The sequence below is a fragment of the Schistocerca serialis genome, chromosome 2 (genome assembly GCF_023864345.2).
Source record: "Schistocerca serialis cubense isolate TAMUIC-IGC-003099 chromosome 2, iqSchSeri2.2, whole genome shotgun sequence".
NCBI lineage: Eukaryota > Metazoa > Arthropoda > Insecta > Orthoptera > Acrididae > Schistocerca > Schistocerca serialis.
The window spans coordinates 304,612,783-304,634,798 of NC_064639.1; the positions used below are offsets into that span (position 1 = coordinate 304,612,783).

The 22,016-nt window shown below is 41.5% G+C and overlaps 1 protein-coding gene across 1 annotated transcript in view; it reads left to right on the plus strand.

Moving 5' to 3' along the window:
• The first annotated feature begins 1,961 nt into the window (after window positions 1–1,961).
• LOC126457076 (dehydrogenase/reductase SDR family member 11-like) overlaps window positions 1,962–22,016 on the plus strand; it is a 49,011-nt gene continuing 28,956 nt past the window's right edge. Inside the window, exon 1 of the mRNA XM_050093077.1 lies at window positions 1,962–2,202. Coding sequence (XP_049949034.1) covers window positions 2,065–2,202 — 138 coding nt within the window. The 5' untranslated portion in view covers window positions 1,962–2,064. The remainder of the gene's footprint in view (window positions 2,203–22,016) is intronic.

Genomic DNA, 22,016 nt, shown 5'->3' on the forward strand with positions numbered 1-22,016 from the left:
CGTCAGGTGGTCCACAGAGATGTTCTGATACGTTCAACACTTCTCCGTTCTCCGAAAGCAGCTTTCCCTTGCAATGATCCGCTTTTCGGCGTAAGCACATCCACGTAACAGCACCTTCTTTAGATTCCCTGTGTTTAAGATACGCGTAACCATTGTAATGAGCAGAAGGCGTTGTAATAACTTCCATACTGATGGTCACGTTAGGAACTTCGAAAGCAAACTGGGCGGGCAGGTGAGGGTAAGGAGGAGGAGGAGGAGGAGGAGGAGGCAAGGGATCCGACCCTTCGGAGCAGGTAAAATCGTGGCAAATGTCCGGCGTGGCAAATGTCCGGCGTGGCAAATGTCCGGACACCGACCTGTGCAAGTAACTAAACGTCGTATGACGTCCGCTCTCCTCTTTTGTTGTCGCTGTTGATGTTGAGCCGCTACTGCTACAGCTCGGTCGGTGGAATGGAGACGCGTCGCGCAGTGATGGTTGTCCCCGTCGGATAACGTGGGACAGCACCTGAAAATCTCTAAAGAAAATTGTTCCTCGCGTAATGTATGAAAGTCCGTTTGCGAGTCCGTACAGTCTTCTCAGCGATGCGAACTGCTGATTTTAATTGTCTGTTATGGCTTTATGATGATTTGCTATGCCCGGTTAGTTAGTTATTGCAGTATTGAGTGAATCATTCATCACCGGCGTCGTTTCACACCACTGAAGCGAGGAAAAATTCATTTGCGGTTCAGTAACAGTAGTTGTTGTTACGTTGCTAGGCAGAAATGTTCAATACGGCACGATGCAAATCCAGAGATAATCTATAATACTATCTTGCTTTCGTGCGTCGTAATATTATTTCGGCAAAACACTCCTTTCAATGCTCAATGTTCATCAAGTCACTCTTTCAATTAAAATGTTCACAGTTAATTAATTTTGATCATCAACTATCACACAGTTCAATTAATGATGGAGCCAACACGTGAGATTTCCATTACTGACGAACAATTTTTTTTATTTTTCCTTCTTAGCAGTTAGTTTATAATCATCACACCACACATCAGATCAATTACGATTCTTTTCAGTTCGGTGATCGTGACAATTACGACAACTTTTACAATCGGCGTATTTGTATTATCTTCGTGTGGTCGTATTAATGTTTCCTACTCCAGGCTAATCAGGTATTGCAGTCTTCGATACTATGCCCATTCTTCGTTGTAACTGTTCACTTTGATGAAGATTGAGTCCAACAATAATACCTCCAATAATTAAAGTTCATTAACTCGTCGTACACTATCAGAATATCACTTCAGTTCAAATTCTCAAGTCAGAATAACTGAGAACAAAGTCCGCGCATCTGTATCATACAATATTATTTTTTTTAAAAAAAGAAACAATCTCATAGCGTTCCGTTTGTAGTGCTATAACAAACGGTGCTCTCTCTCGACTTGATAGCAAGCAAGCTAGCAAGAGACTAACTTTACCATGATCGAGCATCGTAGACAAATTGAATTTCCTTTTCGCCGCGTTTACAACTCTCTTTCACAATAAATGTTATCTCTGATCGACATATTACTTTGGACTTAACTTTCGTCGTATTGATTTGCAGTTATTACTAAGATGTTTGATAGCTAATTAAAAATAACCTTTCTTTCTTTCTAGCTTTATATCATGACATACTCTGTAATTATTGAATTTGGTGTTCATCAAAACTTTAAGGTGTTATATTATTGTCAAAGTTGTCGTACCTGTCAGGATAACACTTCTCTACTTTAAATTATCATGACATTCTTATTTGGGTTTTCGGGTTTCTTAGTTATCGAGAGCAGCTACTTTGTCGATTAAGGAAAGCAATGGCAATGTTCAACCGTTCTGTCAGGCAGCGGTACCAATGGCCTTCGCGCCTGGCGAGCGGCGCTGCGCGGTCACGTGACGTTGGCGGCGTAGTCTGCTGTGGAGTGGGGGTGGGAGGAGGACGGGACTGCGTGACGTCCGCGCTCCGTCCTCAGCACTATAAATGTCATCCGTCGATGCTAGGGGAGACACTCAGCACTAGACAGCAGCAGCAGTAGACAGCAGCATCAGACATGGGCATCGAGAAGTACGCTGGCCGCGTTGCCCTGGTTACTGGCGCCAGTTCCGGCATGGGCGCCGCTATCGCTCAGGAACTGCTGAAGAACGGCATTCACGTGGTCGGCCTCGCCAGGAGGGTGGAACTCATCAAGGTCAGTCTGTGGAACACTCCTAACTAGATTTAGGCCCTTCCTGAAGAATACAAGACACTTTGCAACAATTCCTTTCGGAAGGCTCTCTCTTATATCTTTACACAGGAGGGGCTATTCACTTTATAAACAATTTCCGTATATTGTCACGATAAATTCGTAGCTAATCCATTAGCTTTCCAACAAGATATGCTATAGCTCAGCCGGTCTCGGTGGTCTAGCGGTTCTAGGCGCTCAGTCCGGAACCGTGCGACCGCTACGGTCGCAGGTTCGAATCCTGCCTCGGGCATGGATGTGTGTGATGTCCTTAGGTAGGTTTAAGGGCACTTATGCAGTTTAGCAGGTACGGAAAAAATTTTTCATTTTTTTTCAAAATTTGATCGAGTATAGTCAAATTTGATACGCTGATTACGAATACGATATTTATTTTCGCCCCAGTCAATTATTTACATCAAAAAAATTGTTTTAAATTTTTTAAAATTTTTTTATTTTTCAATATTTTGTCGATATAGTGAATTCTGATGCGCTGATTTCGAATATAACATCCATTTTCATTTTCCCTTGACCGTCGGCGATATCTTCTGCCCGATAAGCGCGGCGCTGCCGATGACGCAACATTGCGTAATACACTAACTAATCAGTATTTTCAAATCATAGGCAGCCGCTGCCGCGGCCGCATTCCAAAAAAAAGAACTCCCAACCTAACCTCAAGTGGGCTACGCTACACATCAATTTATGCAGTTTAGCAGGTACGGAAAAAATTTTTCATTCCAAATGTATCTGGCTTGGAGAGCTTTGTGGGTGAATATGTAAAGTTTGTTGGTGATTGTACTTTGTATTTTCATAAATAAAGTGATCTGTAGCGTAGCCCACTTGAGGTTAGGTTGGGAGTTTTTTTTTTGGAATGCGGCCGCGGCAGCGGCCGCCTATGATTTGAAAATACTGATTAGTTAGTGTATTACGCAATGTTGCGTCATCGGCAGCGCCGCGCAAAAAAATTTATAACAATTTTTTTGATGTAAATAATTGACTCGGGCGAAAATAAATATCGTATTCGTAATCAGCGTATCAAATTTGACTATAATCGATCAAATTTTGAAAAAAATTGATAAATTTTTTCCGTACCTGCTAAACTGCATAAGTGCCGATATAAGTAGTTCTAAGTTCTAGGGGACTGATGACCTCAGATGTTAAGTCCCATAGTGCTTAGAGCCATTTTGCCATAGTTCATCATTTTCGAGAAATGTATAACAAAGTTTTTACACATAGTCGACAGTAATAGACGATCACCCACCGCAAGATTTATAATATCTACAAAATTGTCAACGCTTTCGTGGCCACCTGTTGACAAACTGCTTGTTGGCTTCTGTTTTGGGTTCGTCAGCCGACGTTTATTTGATGTTTTTTCTGACGTTTCGCCTGCACGAATGGCTGGCATTGTCAAAGCTTCACCCTCCATTGCTGGTGGTGGACTGGGGTCGAGCTCGCCGCATCAGATTATATGTACTTGGCCCGCCAACGTCCAAGGGTTTCTTCGTGGTCATTTCCAGTGCGGTTCTCCTCTTGCTACCTGCAACTGTCGATTGATGCGGTACGGGAGTTCAGGATCCGTTCAATTTGAGGCTTTCCTCTTTCTTCTTGAAGTTATTCTCATGTTTTTGTATTTCTGTAGCTTCTCTGAAGAAGTGGATTTGATAGAGTTTCTCTACAGCCAGAACTTCCGTGTCGGCGAATTTTACTATGTGGTCGGCCTCACACAGTGCGTGCTCTGCCACGGCTGATTTCTCCACCTGCCCCATCCTGCAGTGCCGCTTATGTTGTGTGATCCTAGTGCTGACATGCTGCATGTGACAATTTTCTAATTCCCCCAGAGAGGCACAATTAATGTTTATATGATCACTACAGTAAGTTAGTGTGAGGAAGGCTCCACTAATGAATTTCAGAATGCACTCTTTCACAATTCCATTGTAGAAGATATTGTTCATCTACATCTACATCTACATGGATACTCTGCAAATCACATTTAATTGCCTGGCAGAGGGTTCATAGAACCACCTTCACATTATTCCAATCTCGTTTAGCGCGCGGAAAGAATGAACACCTATATCTTCCCGTACGAGCTCCGATTTCCCTTATTTTATCGTGGTGATCGTTCCTCCCTATGTAGGTCGGTGTCAACAAAGTATTTTCGCAATCGGAGGAGAAAGTTGGTGATTGGAATTTCGTGAGAAGATACCGTCGCAACGAAAAACGCCTTTCTTTTAATGATGTCCAGCCCAAATCCTGCATCATTTCTGTGACACTCTCTTCTATATTTCGTGATAATACGAAACGTGCTGTCTTTCTTCGAAATTTTTCGGTGTATTCCGTCTCTACTATCTGGTAAGGATCCCACACCGTCCAGCAGTATTCTGAAAGAGGACGGACAAGCGTAATGTAAGCAGTCTCCTTAGTAGAACTGTTACATTTTCTAAGTGTCCTGCCAATGATACGCAGTCTTTGGTTAGCCTTCCCCACAATATTTTCTGTGTGTTCCTTCCAATTTAAGTTGTTTGTAATTGTAATACCCAGGTATTTAGTTGAATTTACGGTGTTTAGGTTAGACTGATTTATCGTGTAACCGAAGTTTAACGAGTTCCTTTTAGCACTCATGTGGATGACCTCACACTTTTCGTTATTTAGGGTCAACTGCCACTTTTCGCACCATTCAGATATCTTTTCTAAATCGTTTTGCAGCTTGTTTTGATCTTCTGATGACTTTAATAGTCAATAAACGAAAGCGTCATCTGCAAACAACCGAAGACGGCTGCTCAGATTATCTCCCAAATCGTTTTATATAGATAAGGAACAGCAAAGGCCCTATTACACTACCTTGGGGAACGCCAGAAATCACTTCCGTTTTACTCTATGACTTTCCGTCAATTACTACGAACTGTGACCTCGCTGACAGGAAATCACAAATCCAGTCACATACCTGAGACGATATTCCATAAGCACGCAATTCACTACGAGCCGCTTGTGTGGTATAGTGTCAAAAGCCTTCCGAAAATCCGAAAGTACGAAATCGATCTAAAATCCCTTGTCAATAGCATTGAGAACCCAGTCATGTACACACGCTTTATCACGATACATCCGTATTTATTCCTTTAGATATGCGGCAAGAGAATCCTGAGACATGTGTGGCAAATACGAACAAACTGTCCTCGGCAGAGAATGATCACGAAATCTCGCCTGTGTCGTCATGTTGCATCTGTCTATTGTTCTAGTTCCTCGACAGATGCCCATTTACCTAAATGTTTGTATTAACATTACCTGACGTTGTTCGCAAGAAAAGAAATAAAATAGAACTAAAATTTTTCTCTGCTGTGTAGTTAAAGAAAATGAACTGAAGCTGTTATAAAGTCACTATAACATTTAATTAAATTTCTTGTAATTAACGTGGTTAGTTTTCATCTAGAAGCAAGATTACAGAAACTGCTTGAATACACCCACCCTTCAGCAAGCAACTTAAAATTACCCGAGGGAGTGACATGGCGGCCTCTAATTCACTGTTCTTGAGCCTCCAAAATGTACACCAAATCCTTAAAAATCAGGCTACCGACCTTAAGGAGCAGATATTCGGCTCTTGTAATCGATTTCGATTCTTTTTATGGGTCACCACATTCCTTCTCAAACCCACCCTAAACGTATTACCATAATCACAGTGTTATTTTCAGATAGGAAATCATATGTGACGTGCCATAGTCATGGTGGAACACACACACACACACACACACACACACACACATACACACACACACACACACACACACACTAAAACTACATCTCGCACACTCGCCTCCATGGACGTAAATTTGTGTATATTTCACTTTATTATAGAGCTTTTATTCTCCTTTTCCCCGTATCACAAATGGTTCAAATGGCTCTGAGCACTATGGGACTCAACTGCTGAGGTCATTAGTCCCCTAGAACTTAGAACTAGTTAAACCTAACTAACTTAAGGACATCACAAACATCCATGCCCAAGGCAGGATTCGAACCTGCGACCGTAGCGGTCTTGCGGTTCCAGACTGCAGCGCCGTTAACCGCACGGCCACTTCGGCCGGCCCGTATCACATTTTGGAGATTGAGTCTCTTGTCACCTTCCATGATCAGGACTGCTGGACTTGTTTCCCAGGATATTTTCAATGCGCTGTTCACCGATCGCGGAATATAATTCGTCCCTGGACAGCGGACTCATTTTTTGGGAAATTTCTTCGTGGTATCATTTATTTACTGGTTTCCATATCCAAGACGGTATTAAATTGCAACTGTTTCATTAAGTTCCGTAAATGTTATGTCTAATTACTCTTCCAAGGCTCATTTCAATGCTAGAGAAAATATACATAGCTTCATTACAAAAAGTAGTCGCTGTTAGAATTCGGCAGCTGTAAACGTGAAATCCACTATTTTTTCGAACGCAATTTTAAATTTCTGTTTAGAAGCTTTCACTTTTGCGGCTTCCAGAGCATTAATTTTTTTCCAGTGCGATGCACTTCATTAACTGTACCAGTTAACAGGCTGGTCGATGTCTCAAAGTTTTTGATAGCGTGAAGCAAAAAACTGAAATTTTCAGTTATGTAAGACAATTCATCTTTTGGTGTACTGTCATTGAGCAAGTTCTGAGGAATTTTAGTTGAAGAAGAGTCATCATTATTTAATTCGCAAATTACCGATTTAAAATTTTCAAAATTGTTTGCATAATACACTGCTGCTTCCAACCAAGTCCCCTAACCAGTAACTATGGGTATAGGTGAAAGTGCAAGATGTGGATTTTTGGCACTGAACAAATCAATTCTTGATAGCGCTTTGACAGTTACCTTTTTGCCATTTGAGACCAATTTGTCCACTTTAGGATACAATGTACATATCTGCTCACATACTGTGTGTAAACCAAGTACTATACAAGTTACGTATATCATGTGAAGTTACGTATATCATATGTGGGAAGCTCACAGAGAGGCTTTCGGCTGCCTTCTCCATATATGGAGCAGCTCCGTAAGTAAGAGTAGAACCCTATTAAATTTCACCCCATTCGGCCACAACTACTGCAGAGATTCGTTGAGTAAGCGAGCCATTGTTAAATGATTCGATGCTGATATTTCTTTATATATCGATAGAAAACAAAGCTTGGAAACTATTTCATCATTTTCTAGCACACCTTGCGCAACATTTCCCACTTTGCTACCTCTACAGTCAGATGATTCGTGAAAGCTTACCCATTTTTTTTTAAATTTTCACCTTCTGTTCTGATCTTTCTTAGCATTTATTCGTGACAGGCAGGCACATACAATTTTTTTAATGTTGATTCTTCTGGTGTTTCAAAATTTGTGTATTTCGTAAGAAAATTTCTGAGCGCTGGATTTCTCAATTTACGTAAAGAAATATCACACGAAAGAAAAGTGGTGCATATATCTGCGCAATATTCGGAACTTTTTGAAACTAGAGTGTGTGAATAGGAAGCTGCTTCACCTAAAAAAAGCTTGGCTAGAAGTTGTACGTGAAAGGATTGTTCTTTGTTTAATACCTGCTAAATACTCGGTCGCAGGTTTGAATCCTGCCTCGGGCATGGATGTGTGTGATGTGCTTAGGTTAGTTAGGTTTAAGTAGTTCTAAGTTCTAGGGGACTGTTGACCACAGCAGTTGAGTCCCATAGTGTTCAGAGCCATTTGAACCATTTTTGCTAAATACTGTAGTACTTGAGATCGCTGGTCTGCGCTTACTGAGTTCCCACATTTCTGACAGAACAGAATTCTCCCACTGCTTGTAAAGATTCAGCAACATATAGTTGCAAAGGAGAGCGAACATTTGACTTTACTTTCGACATTCTACCGTCAGTCACTTTACTTTAAGATACCACACTTGCGTACTGTATAAACGCTTTGCTTTAAACAAAACAAGAGAAACGAAGAAGACTGTTGAGTACATTGCGTCAGCCATTCACATCATAAACAAGAATTCCCCTTTCATACAGCCAGTCAGCACGTGTAATAGAGGTCACTTAAAACACAATACGTTTACGAATGAGGTTCGTTCAGACTGCGTTCTCGTAATACACTGACGGAAAAAAAAATCGCAACGTCAGGAAGGAGCTGTGCGACATGAACTAAAATTGGTATGCGTGGTCCTACATCTGAAAGATTATGTCTCTTCAAATTTCAAACCAGACGCATAAGAAGGCGCTAATGGCGCCACTATGAGGATACGTATCAGGTTTACTTCAAATATACGCTGTAACGCTCGTGAGCTTTAGTTATGTTTGAGACTGGACATGGTGAGTTGATGTTAGTCGAGAATGCCTTTAAGGCGACGAAGACGCCATTCTCAACACCTCACCGAGTTTGAACGAGGTGGTGTAACAGGGCTACGAGAAGCTCCATGTTCCTTCTACGATATTATAGAAAGCTTGGAAGGGAAGTAGTCACTGTACATGATTGCTGGCAGGGGCATCACGAGAATTTGGGGCGCAACATGCAGGATTGAGGACTGCCACGTGGATTTACCGAGAGGGAAGACCATAGTGTTCGGCGTATGGCTGTGGCGCATCGTCCTGTGCCTCCGGCAGCAATTTGAGCAGCAGTTAGCACCACAGTGGCAACGAACTGTTACAAAACAGTTACTCCACCGTCAGCTCAGAGCCAGACTCCCTGTAGCGTGCACTGGACTGACCCCAAACCACCGCCGTCTGCGACATCAGTGGTGTCAAGCGAGAGCTCATTACAGGTCAGGGTCTGAGGTCTGTTGTGCTTTCTGATGAAAGCTGGTTCTGCCTAGATGCCACTGATGGCCATGTGTTGGTTAGGAGGAGTCCAGTTGAGAGCCTGCAACTAACCTGCGCGCTAGACACACTGGACCTACACCTGGAGTTATGGGTTTGAGATGCGATTTCGTACGACTGCAGGAACACTCTGACGACTATCCCACGCACCCTGACTTCAAATATGTACGTCAATCTGATGAATCAACCTGTTGTCCCACTATTTATGAACAGCATTGCAAGAAGTGTTTTCCAACATGATACCGCTCGCCCACATTTAACTGTTGTAACCGTACATGCTCTAAGAATGTCGACCTGTTGCCTTGACCTGCTGGATCACCAGATCTGTCTCCAATCGAGCCCATATGGGACACCATCAGACGACAACTCCAGCGTCATCCACAACCGACACTAACCGTCTCTGTAATAACTGACAAAGTGCAACAGGCATGGAACTCGATCCCACAAAGTGGCATCCGGCACCTGTACGACGCAATGCATTCACATTTTGTATGCTTGCAAAAAAATGGTTCAAATGGCTCTGAGCACTATGCGACTTAACTTCTGAGGTCATCAGTCGCCTAGAACTTAGGACTAATTAAACCTAACCGACCTAAGGACATCACACACATCCATGCCCGAGGTAGGATTCGAACCTGCGACCGTAGCGGTCGCTCGGCTCCAGACTGTAGCGCCTAGAACCGCACGGCCACTCCGGCCGGCTGTATGCGTGCATTCAACGTTCTGGCGGTTAGACCGATTATTAATGTACCAGCATTTGTCATTTGCAATGGCGTATCTCGCTCTTACATTAATCTGTTATCTTGCAATGTTAGTCAATTATGTTACCTCGACAAATTTATCCATGAAAGTTCATTACGTTACATTAATTGTTTTTTGGTGTTGCGGCTTTTACCGTCAGAGGACTGCAAAGTGTCGTTACAGTATCAGCAGTCCCTATTAAGCAGACACAACAACGAACATCGGACGAGAATGGAGACGTGCTGCCAGGATCGTAACAGGTCGATCTGGCCGATGCAGAAGATTAGCAGAAAATCCGATGCAGCTTAAATGGTAATCCTTTGAAAAATTACGACTAGTTCTCGCGAAATTCTGTTAGATAAATTTAGAGAAACTATATTTGAAGAATACAGTTCGACCATTATAAGGTCATTGTGGTATGTGTCACGAAGGGATCACGAAAATAAGACAGTGATTATCTTGTGAATGTTGCGGTTCTGCTTTTTTTCACTGATGCCAGGAAAATTGGAGAGAAATTCCGCCTTATGCCAGATACAGTTTTGTAGTTTTGTTTTCACCCATACATGTTTCAGCACTTTTTGTGCTGCCTTCAGTGAACTTGTTTGTTTATTTCTTTCTGCAAAACTGTTGTATTTTAGCTTCTGGAGAAACGGAACCAGCAACACAATAGAGAACAGATTTGGAAGAAATACCACCAACACTGAGAAATACAGCCAGTCTGGTATATTTCGACTAACATGCAACTGCTGTCAATCTGTATATGTGGGTCAAACATGCAGGAATTTTAGAATCATGTATACAGAACACCTCATAACAGTGAAAAATACTAGTTCACACTTAACATTTGCAGATCGCCTAATAGCACAGCTTCACGACGCAAGAAACATGGAGACTGATTTAAAATATCCTAAAACTAGTATTAGCCTATACCAAAAATTAACAATAAAAACAAATTATCACACTCAACAATCAATAGTCCAATGAAGAAAAGTACTAAGCGTAGACATCACTGTGCAACAAAAAACCCTCTTTGCCACAATAAAATAACTTCATAAACAACCCCCATCCAATAAGTGCATGTTATCACCCTATAAAATCCAATTATCCTCAACCCATACTCCACACCATTCACGCTGCCTGCCCATCCCTAACTCCCTCGCTCCCTATCTCTCTGTCATTGACACACAAACACACAAACACACACACACACACACACACACACACACACACACGCACACACACGATCTAAACACCACAGACGTCAACAACACTTCAAATCCACGTGCCAGATTCCAAACGAACATGCCACGAGGCAAAAGAACACCAAACGGTCATAATAACAAGTAATGGCGGCGGAAACTCTAAGCGTGGAGAATAAATATTAGAAAGTGCATGTGTAACGATCATAGCGAAAGAAATGAGCATGTTACGTCGACACAAACAAAGGAAAAACACTCAAACATCTAAAACTCTTAAGTAACAAGGTAATAAGCCGATATGCAGGGTGGTCCATTGATAGTGACCGGGCCAACTATCTCACGAAATAAGCACCAAACGAAAAAACTACAAAGAATGAAACTCATCTAGCTTGAAGGGGGAAACCAGATGGCGCTAAGGTTGGCCCGCTAGATGGCGCTGCCATTGGTCAAACGGATATCAACTGCGTTTTTTTTAAAAATAGGAACCCCCATTTTTTATTACATATTCGTGTAGTACGTAAAGAAATATGAATGTTTTAGTTGGACCACTTTGTTCGGTTTGTGATAGATGGCGCTGTAATAGTCACAAACGTGTAACTACGTGGTATCACGTAACATTCCGCCAGTGCGAACGGTATTTGCTTTGTAATGCATTACCCGCGTTAAAATGGACCGTTTACCAATTGCGGAAAAGGTCGATATCGTGTTGATGCATGGCTATTGTGATCAAAATGCCCAACGGGCGTGTGCTATGTATACTGCTCGGTATCCTGGACGACATCATCCAAGTGTCCGGACCGTTCGCTGGATAGTTGCGTTATTTAAGGAAGCAGGAAGTGTTCAGCCACATGTGAAACGTCAACCACGACCTGCAACAGATAATGATGCCCAAGTAGCTGTTTTAGCTGCTGTCGCGGCTAATCCGCACATAAGTAGCAGACAAATTGCGCGAGAATCGGGAATCTCAAAAAAGTCGGTGTTGAGAATGCTACATCAACATCGATTGCACCCGTACCATATTTCTGTGCACCAGGAATTGCATGGCGACAACTTTGAACGTCGTGTACAGTTCTGCCACAGGGCACAGGAGAAATTACGGGACGATGACAGATTTTTTGCACGCGTTCTATTTAGCGACGAAGTGTCATTCACCAACAGCGATAACGTAAATCGGCATAATATGCACTACTGGGCAACGGAAAATCCACGATGGCTGCGACAAGTGGAACATCAGCGACCTTGGCGGGTTAATGTATGGTGCGGCATTATGGGAGGAAGGATAATTCACCCCCATTTTATGGACGGCAACCTAAATGGTGCCATGTATGCTGATTTCCTACGTAATGTTCTACCGATGTTACTAAAATATTGTTTCACTGCATGACAGAATGGCGATGTACTTCCAACATGATGGATGTCCGGCACGTAGCTCACGTGCGGTTGAAGCGGTATTAAATAGCATATTTCTGACGTCCCCGATTTCTTTCTGTGGGAAAAGTTGAAGGATATTTGCTATCGTGATCCACCGATAACACCTGACAACATGCGTCAGCGCATTGTCTATGCATGTGCGAACATTACGGAAGGCGAACTACTTGCTGTTGAGAGGAATGTTGTTACACATGCTGCCAAATGCATTGAGGTTGACGAACATCATTTTGAGCATTTATTGCAGTAATGTGGTATTTACATGCGTTCTCAGAAATGATAAGTTCACAAAGGTACATGTATCACATTGGAACAACCGAAATAAAATGTTCAAACGTACCTACGTTCTGTATTTTAATTTAAAAAACCTACCTGTTACCAACAGTTCGTCTAAAATTGTGAGCCATATGTTTGTGACTGTTACAGCGCCATGTATCACGAAGCGAAAAAAGTGGTCCAACTAAAACATTCATATTTCTGTACGTACTACACGAATATGTGATAAAAATGGGGGTCCTATTTTAAAAAAACGCAGTTGATATCCGTTTGATCTATGGCAGCGCCATCTAGCGGGCCAACCATAGCGCCATCTGGTTTTCCCCTTCAATCTAGACAAGTTTCGTTCTTTGTAGTTTTTTCGTTTGACGGTTATTTCGTGAGATATTGGCCTGGTCACGATCAATGGACCGCCCTGTATAGCGATTATCAGTCGGAAATGCATAATAATAAGCATAAAAATAAAAGAACAACACGCACACCAATGCTCGAGGGAGGATTCGAACCTCCGGCGGGAGGGGCCGCGCAGTCCGTGACATGACGCCTGTAACGGCGCGGCCACTCCGCGCGGCTTTACTATGAAACTAGAACTTTTAGACTTATCGAAAACGAACAACTTCAGCTCAGCGATAGATATCTCAACTACGTGCAGTATTCAAACTAATGTAAAATATTTGACAATAATCATTCATTTTACAAATATAAGTATTTTAAACCAAAGGTTTCTTTTAGAAGTTAACAACAATTGTTTAGAAAGAAAATAAATAAACCCACTGAACGATAGTAGAAAAGTGCTGAAGCATATCTGAATCAAAGCAAAACTACAAATGTGTCTCGCAGAAGATAGAATTCCTCTCTAAGATAAAAGTTATAAGGGTATGCCATTTTTTCTTCAATATGCGAATGAAAGGACGGAAAATCTGTAGCACTGGTACGACGCAGTCTTCGCTTTGTATGTGTAATTGAGAGTTGTTCAGAGTAGCGGGGAGAAGCGTTGCGGTTTACTAAGAGCAAAAGAGAAAGAGAAAGAGAGAAAGAAAGAAAGAGAGAGAGAGAGAGAGAGAGAGAATAAAACAAGCACGTGGATGAGAAACAGGTTGGTGCGGTACGTGTAGTTCTGACCGTAATGAAAATGATACGCGATTGGGTGGGGCACTAGTGAGGCGAATGGGTGAAAAATGGACCAAGGAAGTTGCTTTCTGGATTACAAGGCATAAAAAAACGAAAAGAAAACGAAGTAGAAGATACACAAATATTAGAAGAAAACTGGTCAGGTGCTAGTAGTACTCGGTACAAAGATCATTACGCATCATTATATAGACAGTTCATGCATTCCGGGAGTGGAGAATCTCGACAGTTTTTGCCTGTTATCGACGTTGATACTGGCAAGATATCGGTGTGAGGTATTCCAAGATTTCCAGGAATATTTTAATTTCAATAATAGAAACGTGACCTAAAGTCTTGCAGGAGGCAGGTGACCATTATTATGATAATCAGTAGTCCTCCATTCAGACTGGCTGGGTCGCAATGGTAAAAGTGAAACACCAGACTAGGAAGGAATGACTTTATTACTAATATGGCGCGTATCGGAATTTATCCATCATCAGATATCCAGGGGCGATTACTGCACATAGATATGGCGTTTCAAGTTGTGTGTGAAATGAACTTTCGCAGACCACTGGGACACAATCGGTCTGCATACAACACTGCTGACTGTTTTACTTTCAAGTTTGTCATCGGATAGCAATTGACAAAAGAAATATTTTTTCGAGAGGTATGATTACAGACTGACGATTTCCGTTTTTTTTCTTTCATTTTACTGTGAAACATTGCTTCTTCCCATATTTCATGATGCTAAGCCAAGGGGAAGTACCCTGTAGGTTTTGATACGCGAGTTTGCGAGTATTAACACGAGTGACATAAATGGCCGTATCTTTCGATTATATTGACTTAGAAGTTTCAATGTTTTACACAGCCAAAGAGTCACATGCCTCAGTATGTAACATCAGTTTCAACTTGATACGTTTGCCCGTTCCAGAGAAAAAGGGCTTGCAACGGCCGGAGAGACAAGCAGACCGACAACAAAGCAATGCTACGTTCCGTTGGTTACCGATTCAGGCGCGAAACCCTAAAAAACAGTGACAGCATTAATGTGTGCAGACCATGAGCGCAGTGCATGGAAAAATTTAGAGTCGTTAATCCAGGAGTGGATGATGTTGTTGAACGTTATGGTAATCTGGTAGTAATGATCACAGATTTGCCATTTAGGAGTTTCAGTCGATCAGAGGCAAGGGATGCAACATGCGGCGTTTGATATCATGACCACAAAGCTGTAGATCTCCGACCAAATCCGAAATTCTGCCTTCACTACAGCCGCAGTAAGGCTGCAGCCGCACTGCGCACCGGGCCGAGCCAGGATGCGATGCACTGGAGCTGCCAGCCCAGTCGGCACAAAGCCGCCTACCAGGGCGTTCACACTGAGCGCTGGGTAGGGCAAAATCCACTTCTCTGATTCCCTCGCTGTATAAACACTTGCAGGTATATAACGCTACACAACATCGTTTTATGAACTTATTTTTTTTGAGAGGCTTTACTTTCCTTGTGAAGTAAGAAAACGTGTACTTTTCATTTCGCGTGATCTTTTAGTTTCGTAATGTTTCTAAGACGATTTTGAAGAAAGTAAGCAATTAAAACACATCAGTTTTGTCCACTTCTTCTAACTACACTACTGGCCATTAAAATGCCTACACCACGAAGATGACGTGCTACAGACGCAAAATTTAACCGACTGGAAGAAGATGCTGTGATATGCAAATGATTAGCTTGTCAGAGCACTCACACAAGGTTGGCGCCGGTGGCGACACCTATAACGTGCTGACATGAGGAAAGTTTCCAACCGATTTCTCATACACAAAAGGCAGTTGACCGGCGTTGCCTGGTGAAACGTTGTTGTGATGCCTCGTGTAAGAAGGAGAAATGCGTACCATCACTTTTCCAACTTTGATAAAGGTCGGATTGTAGCCTATCGCGATTGCGGTTTATCGTATCGCGACATTGCTGCTCGCGTTGGTCGAGATCCAATGACTGTTAGCAGAATATGGAATCGGTGGGTTCAGGAGGGTAATACGGAACGCCGTGCTGGACCCTAACGGCCTCGTATCACTAGCAGTCGAGATGACAGGCATCTTATCCGCATATCTGTAACGGATCGTGCAGTGACGTCTCGATCCCTGAGTCAACAGATGGGGACGTTTGCAAGACAACAACCATTTGCACGAACAGTTCGACGACGTTTGCAGCAGCATGGACTTTCAGCTCGGAAACCATGGCTGCGGTTACCCTTGTTGCTGCATCACAGATAGGAGCTCCCGCGATGGTGTACTCAACGACGAACCTGGGTGCACGAATGGCAAAACGTCATTTTTTCGGATGAATCCAGGTTCTGTTTACAGCATAATGATGGTCGCATCCGTGTTTGGCGACATCGCGGTGAACGCACATTGGAAGCGTGTATTCGTCATCGCCATACTGGCGTATCACCCATCTTGATGGTATGGGGTGCCATTGGTTACACTTCTCGGTCACCTCTTATATGCACTGACGACACTTTGAACAGTGGTCGTTGCATTTCAAATGTGTTACGACCCGTGGCTCTACCCTTCATTCGATCCCTGCGAAACCCTACATTTCAGCAGTATAATGCACGACCGCATGTTGCAGGTCCTGTACGGGTCTTTCTAGATACAGAAAATATTCGACTGCTGCCCTGGCCAGCACATTCTCCAGATCTCTCACCAATTGAAAACGTCTGGTTAATGGTGGCCGAGCAACTGGCTCGTCACAATACGCCAGTCACTACTCTTGATGAACTATGGTATCGTGTTGAAACTGCATGGGCAGTTGTACCTGTACACGCCATCCAAGCTCTGTTTGACTCAATGGCCAGGCGTATCAAGGCCATTATTGCGGCCAGAGGTGGCTGTTCTGGGTATTGATTTCTCAGGATCTATGCACCCAAATTGCGTGAAAATGTAATCACATGTCAGTTCTAGTATAATATATTTGTCCAATGAATTCCCGTTTATCATCTGCATTTCTGCTTGGTGTAGCAATTTTAATGGCCAGTAGTGTAAGTAGCTTTATGCATGGTAATCCCATCCATTGCTTTATGTTTCGTATTCAATGTATTCTTCTTCGACTTTTTCTTGTTTTACTCTCACTCTTTCTTTCTATCATCAATTGTAAAAGCTTATATTTGATGTTCAGTAAAATACGTCCGAAGTATCATCGTGAAATGACTCTGATTGATGAGCTTGTGCATCTGACTTACAAATCTTGTACTGAAAAAGTGTGATGGCTTGTAGGTTCCCGTTTGCCACTTTTTCAGACCATACATTACTGCAAGTGAAATGTAGTTAAAAGTATAAAAGACCTTGAAATGGTAGTGATACTGATAGCCGCCATCAGTTAGAAATAAATGCGAGTTATTTAATGATGTCAAGGCCGCGATCATGAGCCGACTTGAGTCCGCATGGCTTGAGATTAACGTCAGACATTACAGGAAAGAAAAACGAATTACTAGCGATCATTGCTGGCCTACTGTTGAAATTTCGTATGTTTTAATCATCCATTTAGAGAAAACTCCACATATACACGAATTATTCACTCGGCGACGACTGTTTAAACTACAAAATCATCTGCTATGGTCTGACAGTAGCTCACATTTTACATTATAAAAGGCAAGCAGTTTTCTTCTCCATATCCTACAGTTAAGTGGAATGTATGTTTTCTTATTTGAAACCAGAAGTGGTGAATATTCTGTAAGTAAATTAATGTAAGTTGATACATCGCTAACGTCGGACTATAATAAAAGTTTATGACGTCCTGCTCAATTGCTTTCGAGATGAAAAACAACTAACATACAAGGCCGCGATAACACAGCTGCTACCAAAAGCTGTTTACCACCAGTCAGTCAGAGCCACCTTACAGAACAATGCCTTCATTGCTTTATTGGTATTATTTTGAGAGTGTAATTACTTGTCCAATTTTGAAACGCAAAGGAAATAGGTTGTTAGAGACCCATCCCATTAGTATCCACTGAAACGAAAAGAATTCTCAGAGAGTTCTTATCGTTCCACGAACAACTAAAAAACTCGACTGAAAGCTTTTATTCGTATTACAGAATGAATAATAATATATTTCAGTATCTACTGGAGAACACTAAATAACAAATTTCAAAACAGAATCTACTTTCGCAGGAATATTGTCTATAATGATAAGGTAAGAGGAATTAGTGCATAATCGTTGTTTTGAAGGAGACCTTCATACTGAATTCACCGTCTCCAATTCATTATACACAAGCTATTGACTTTTAACATTTGTCTGAAGAGCAAGGGAGTTTAATGCACTCCTGAGAATTCTCAGGAAGTAATATGTGTCGTCATCATGGGCGATGTCTCGTGAGCCTTCATCCGAGCTAATTTGTCCTCCTTAGCTGCAAAAAATCTTCAATATTTTTCCCATTTGTTTTTTCTTTTCTCTTAATGATGCTGTGCTTGGCAGTGGCGGGGATGCATTGCGTAGAGCTAATGACGACCTCTCAGAATGATCTTCTTCATCTTGTGACACAGACAAATTGAAAATTCTTGAGATATTTCATTTTGGTCAATGGTTTTGTTTCCACTAGCAAGGAACTGCGCGTAGCTCGTGGATTTAAAAAGTCTTTTAAAAAGTTTATGTGCTGAATCCAAGGCCAAGTGGAACTGAGTTTCCGTGCACTTTTCCCTGGATCACGTGACCTCAATTTGCCAAGTTTTTAAAGTTTCCTCTGTAACTGTCTCTGAAGTGTTTCCATTTACATTTCACCGTTTTAACTGAGAGAATAATAAAATGATGTGAGAAATGGAGAGAAGATTAGGGTTTTAAGTCCCATCGACAGCGAGGTCATAAGAGGCGGATCAAAACCTTCGGATTATTTCTACAGTTGGGATGAAAATCGGCTGTGCCCTTTCAAAAGAGCCATCCCGGCGTTAGGCTGGAGCGATTTAGGGAAATCACGGAAAACTTAAATTGGGTCGCTCGGTCACCAATTTGAACCGTCATCCTAGAGTAAGAGTCTAGTGAGGTAACCAGTACGCCACCTCACTTGATAAGGATGTGAGAAAATATGGATCTTCAGTTCTCTGTTTCTAAGGATATATGGAAATAGATGGGCTAAGTAAATGTCTATTATACTAACAAAACTATAAACAAAACATTTGATTGACCAATTCATACAGTACCACAGGTGTTCACATACAGTTGTTGAAATATAAATTCATCTCCAGTAGCTGTATTTATCGAAGTCGATTAGAGACTCACACAACTGGTTTTGCAACTTCTAAACTGCCTCTTCCGGTGCATATAATGCTGTGCCCTCTGGCATAGGGAGCTATTACAGAATGTTGTAGAGTAACAATAGGCCTGGCTAGGCAATGTTCTTAGCCTTCTTCAATTGGTAAAATCATCATCAATAATGAAAGTTCAGTCTGTGTTAAAAAAAAAAAACTGTCATCACTCTACCGATTAAAGTATGTTCCTGTGGGCCTACGTCAAGCAACGGACGATGCTCTTCGTAAATGTTAGCCAGGAAAACATTGGGTCTGGAGGCGGTTACCGGACCCAATATTTTCCTGGATGACATTTGCTAGGGCACCGTCCTTTGCTGGACATAGGCTCACAGGAACGTATTTTAATCGGTAGAGTGATGACAGTTCGTGGTTTTAACACAGACTGGACTTTCATTATTGATGATATTTTTACCAACTGAAGGCTATTTAATTTAGTTATATAGGAAATACTGAACAATCTTTTTCAAAAACTTTCTTCTCGTGTGACGCGTCTGTATTCAGCTGCTGAGCAATACTGACTATTGGTTGGCCCTATATTGCGCTTGTGAACAGTTAAACTTTAATCGTAGTCAAATGCTAAATTTGAAACAATAGAAATGAATCTAATTAAATCCAAAAGAAACTAACTGTGTACTCAGCGAAAATTATTCAGCTGAAACTCAATAGTGAAGTACGTTCTGAAAGTTACATAACATTAAGTTCAATATCTGACTTGAAGTATCTACAAAATATAATACTGCCCAACTCGGAAAAAATAACTCTTTAAAATTATCTACGTTGTTCATAGTAAATTAATCTGCTTACGTAGCACAATGCCTGAAAATTCTGACTACGTATTGTGTGCTCACAGGAATGCGAAGTGACTTCTACCCTGAAAAAAAAGTATCCTGTTTTGTGTCTGGTGTACTGGCGTTCTCGAAAGCAAATTGAAATCAGGAAATGCAGCAACTAAAGAAAAATAATCCACTAACTACCAAATTTTGCTTTGCTTGTCAGAAACAACATGGGCTGCGTGTGGCGTAAGATGCATTGCACACATGACAAAATATTTAAATTTTACTAAGAATGATGAAGAAGGATTTTACTTTAAAGAAAAGCGTTCTAGAAAAATTAAACTATGATCATTGTGCAAAAAGACTGTACAACATCAGAAGACTCTAACAATTACGAAATTCACTCATTACAAAAATAACAGACATTTAAACCAATTGCATTATTTACGACGTAATGAAAACAAACAGATAAGATTAACACTAATCATAAGTATGATTAGTTACCTAAGAGACAAAGATTTCTTTCAATTAATAGTTCTTACAACAAGGATTTCATTCTTGCGTATGCATTATTTACCTTGAAATATTCCTTCGAAAATCTTCTCCATCCACAGAACCGAGAAAATATCTTTATCAAAATATTTTCATCTCCGTAGTTCCAAATAGTTTCTTCCAGATTTACAAATATCAGATCTCCTCCTCTGAAACTCAACTGCTCGCTACTCTGCCTCTAATAAGAATGTCCTAACCCTGCACAACTGACTGGCGACGAAGCGCACCGCAGGTTACATTAAACAGTGTCAACTATCTTACCCACTACTCGTACAGGGCACTCATGCATATTTGTCCCACTACAGTAAACGCGAAATATTTATCATGGCAGAAAACACATGAAAACCTTACGGGCTGTGAATTTTGCCTAGACACGCCAACGCCAACGGCATTCTGTTATTGCTCTCTATACCACGTTACATAGCATTATATGCAGCAGCAGAAGCAACTTAAAAGTTGTGAAACCAGTTGTGTGAATCTCTAATCGACTGTGGCCTATTGGATTTTTCAATGATCGATGGAACTCTTCAATCCCTGAAGTTTCGTCCAAGGCTACGACGGACATCTTCGCAGGTGCTCCTGGTTGTGCAGAGTCGGACGTCGGAGAGCGGCCTAAATACTGTGGAAAGTGGGCGTGGTCTGGAGTTCACGTGATAGCAAAGATAATTTTTTTAAACTATCGATTGTAGTACGTCAAAGATAAAAACTTCTCATCGATTCTGTAGCGCCACAGTCCATATATCACTGAGTTTCATGGCTTCTTCTTTACTGTTAAAATTATCCCCATGTTTATATATTTCGGTGGCTTCTCTATGTAGCAGTGGATAATAGTTCGTCATAGTACATAAAACTTCAGTTTCCGAAAATTTTACTACTATTGAAGAGCATGTTCCGCCACGGCTGATTTGTCTGTTTTCCCTAGTCGGCAAAGACTATCATGTTCCTTCAACCGTGTATTCACACTTCTGTTTGTAGTTTCAATGTAGACCTTGCCACACGTACACGGAATCTTGTATACACCACTTGCAGACAGAGGGGGACGTTTATCCTTAACGGAAGGAAGTGCTTGGCCTATTTTCTTAGTTGGTCTGAAAATCGGTCGAACGTTACGTTTCCTTAGAATCTTGCAAATTTGATCCGTTACTTTTTTCATGAAATGTAGAGAAACCGTGTTCTTCCATAGCTGTGTCCTATCGTTGCCCTTAGGCCTCCTGTTATTTGGTCGCAAAACTCTATTTATTTCCTTACTAGAGTACTCATTCTTCTCAAAAGCTTGCTTTAGATGTTTTAACTCGGCGTCGAGGTGTTCCGGCGCACAAATCGTTTTAGCTCTGTCCACTAGACTTTTAATTACACCTCTTTTCTGCTGTGTATGATGATTGGAATCCTTATGCAAGTATCTGTCGGTATGTGTAACCTTCTGAAAGACTTTATGTTTCAAGCTGCCATCAGTCTGTCTCGTGACGTAGACATCCAAGAAGGATATTGCATTGTCTTTCTCCATTTCCATGGTAAACTGGATTTTTTGATTTATACTATTTAAATAACAAAAAAATTCCTCTAAAGCTTTCTTGCCATGTGACCAAAAAACAAATGTATCATCCACGTATCGATACCATCGACATGGTTTCTTACTCGCTTT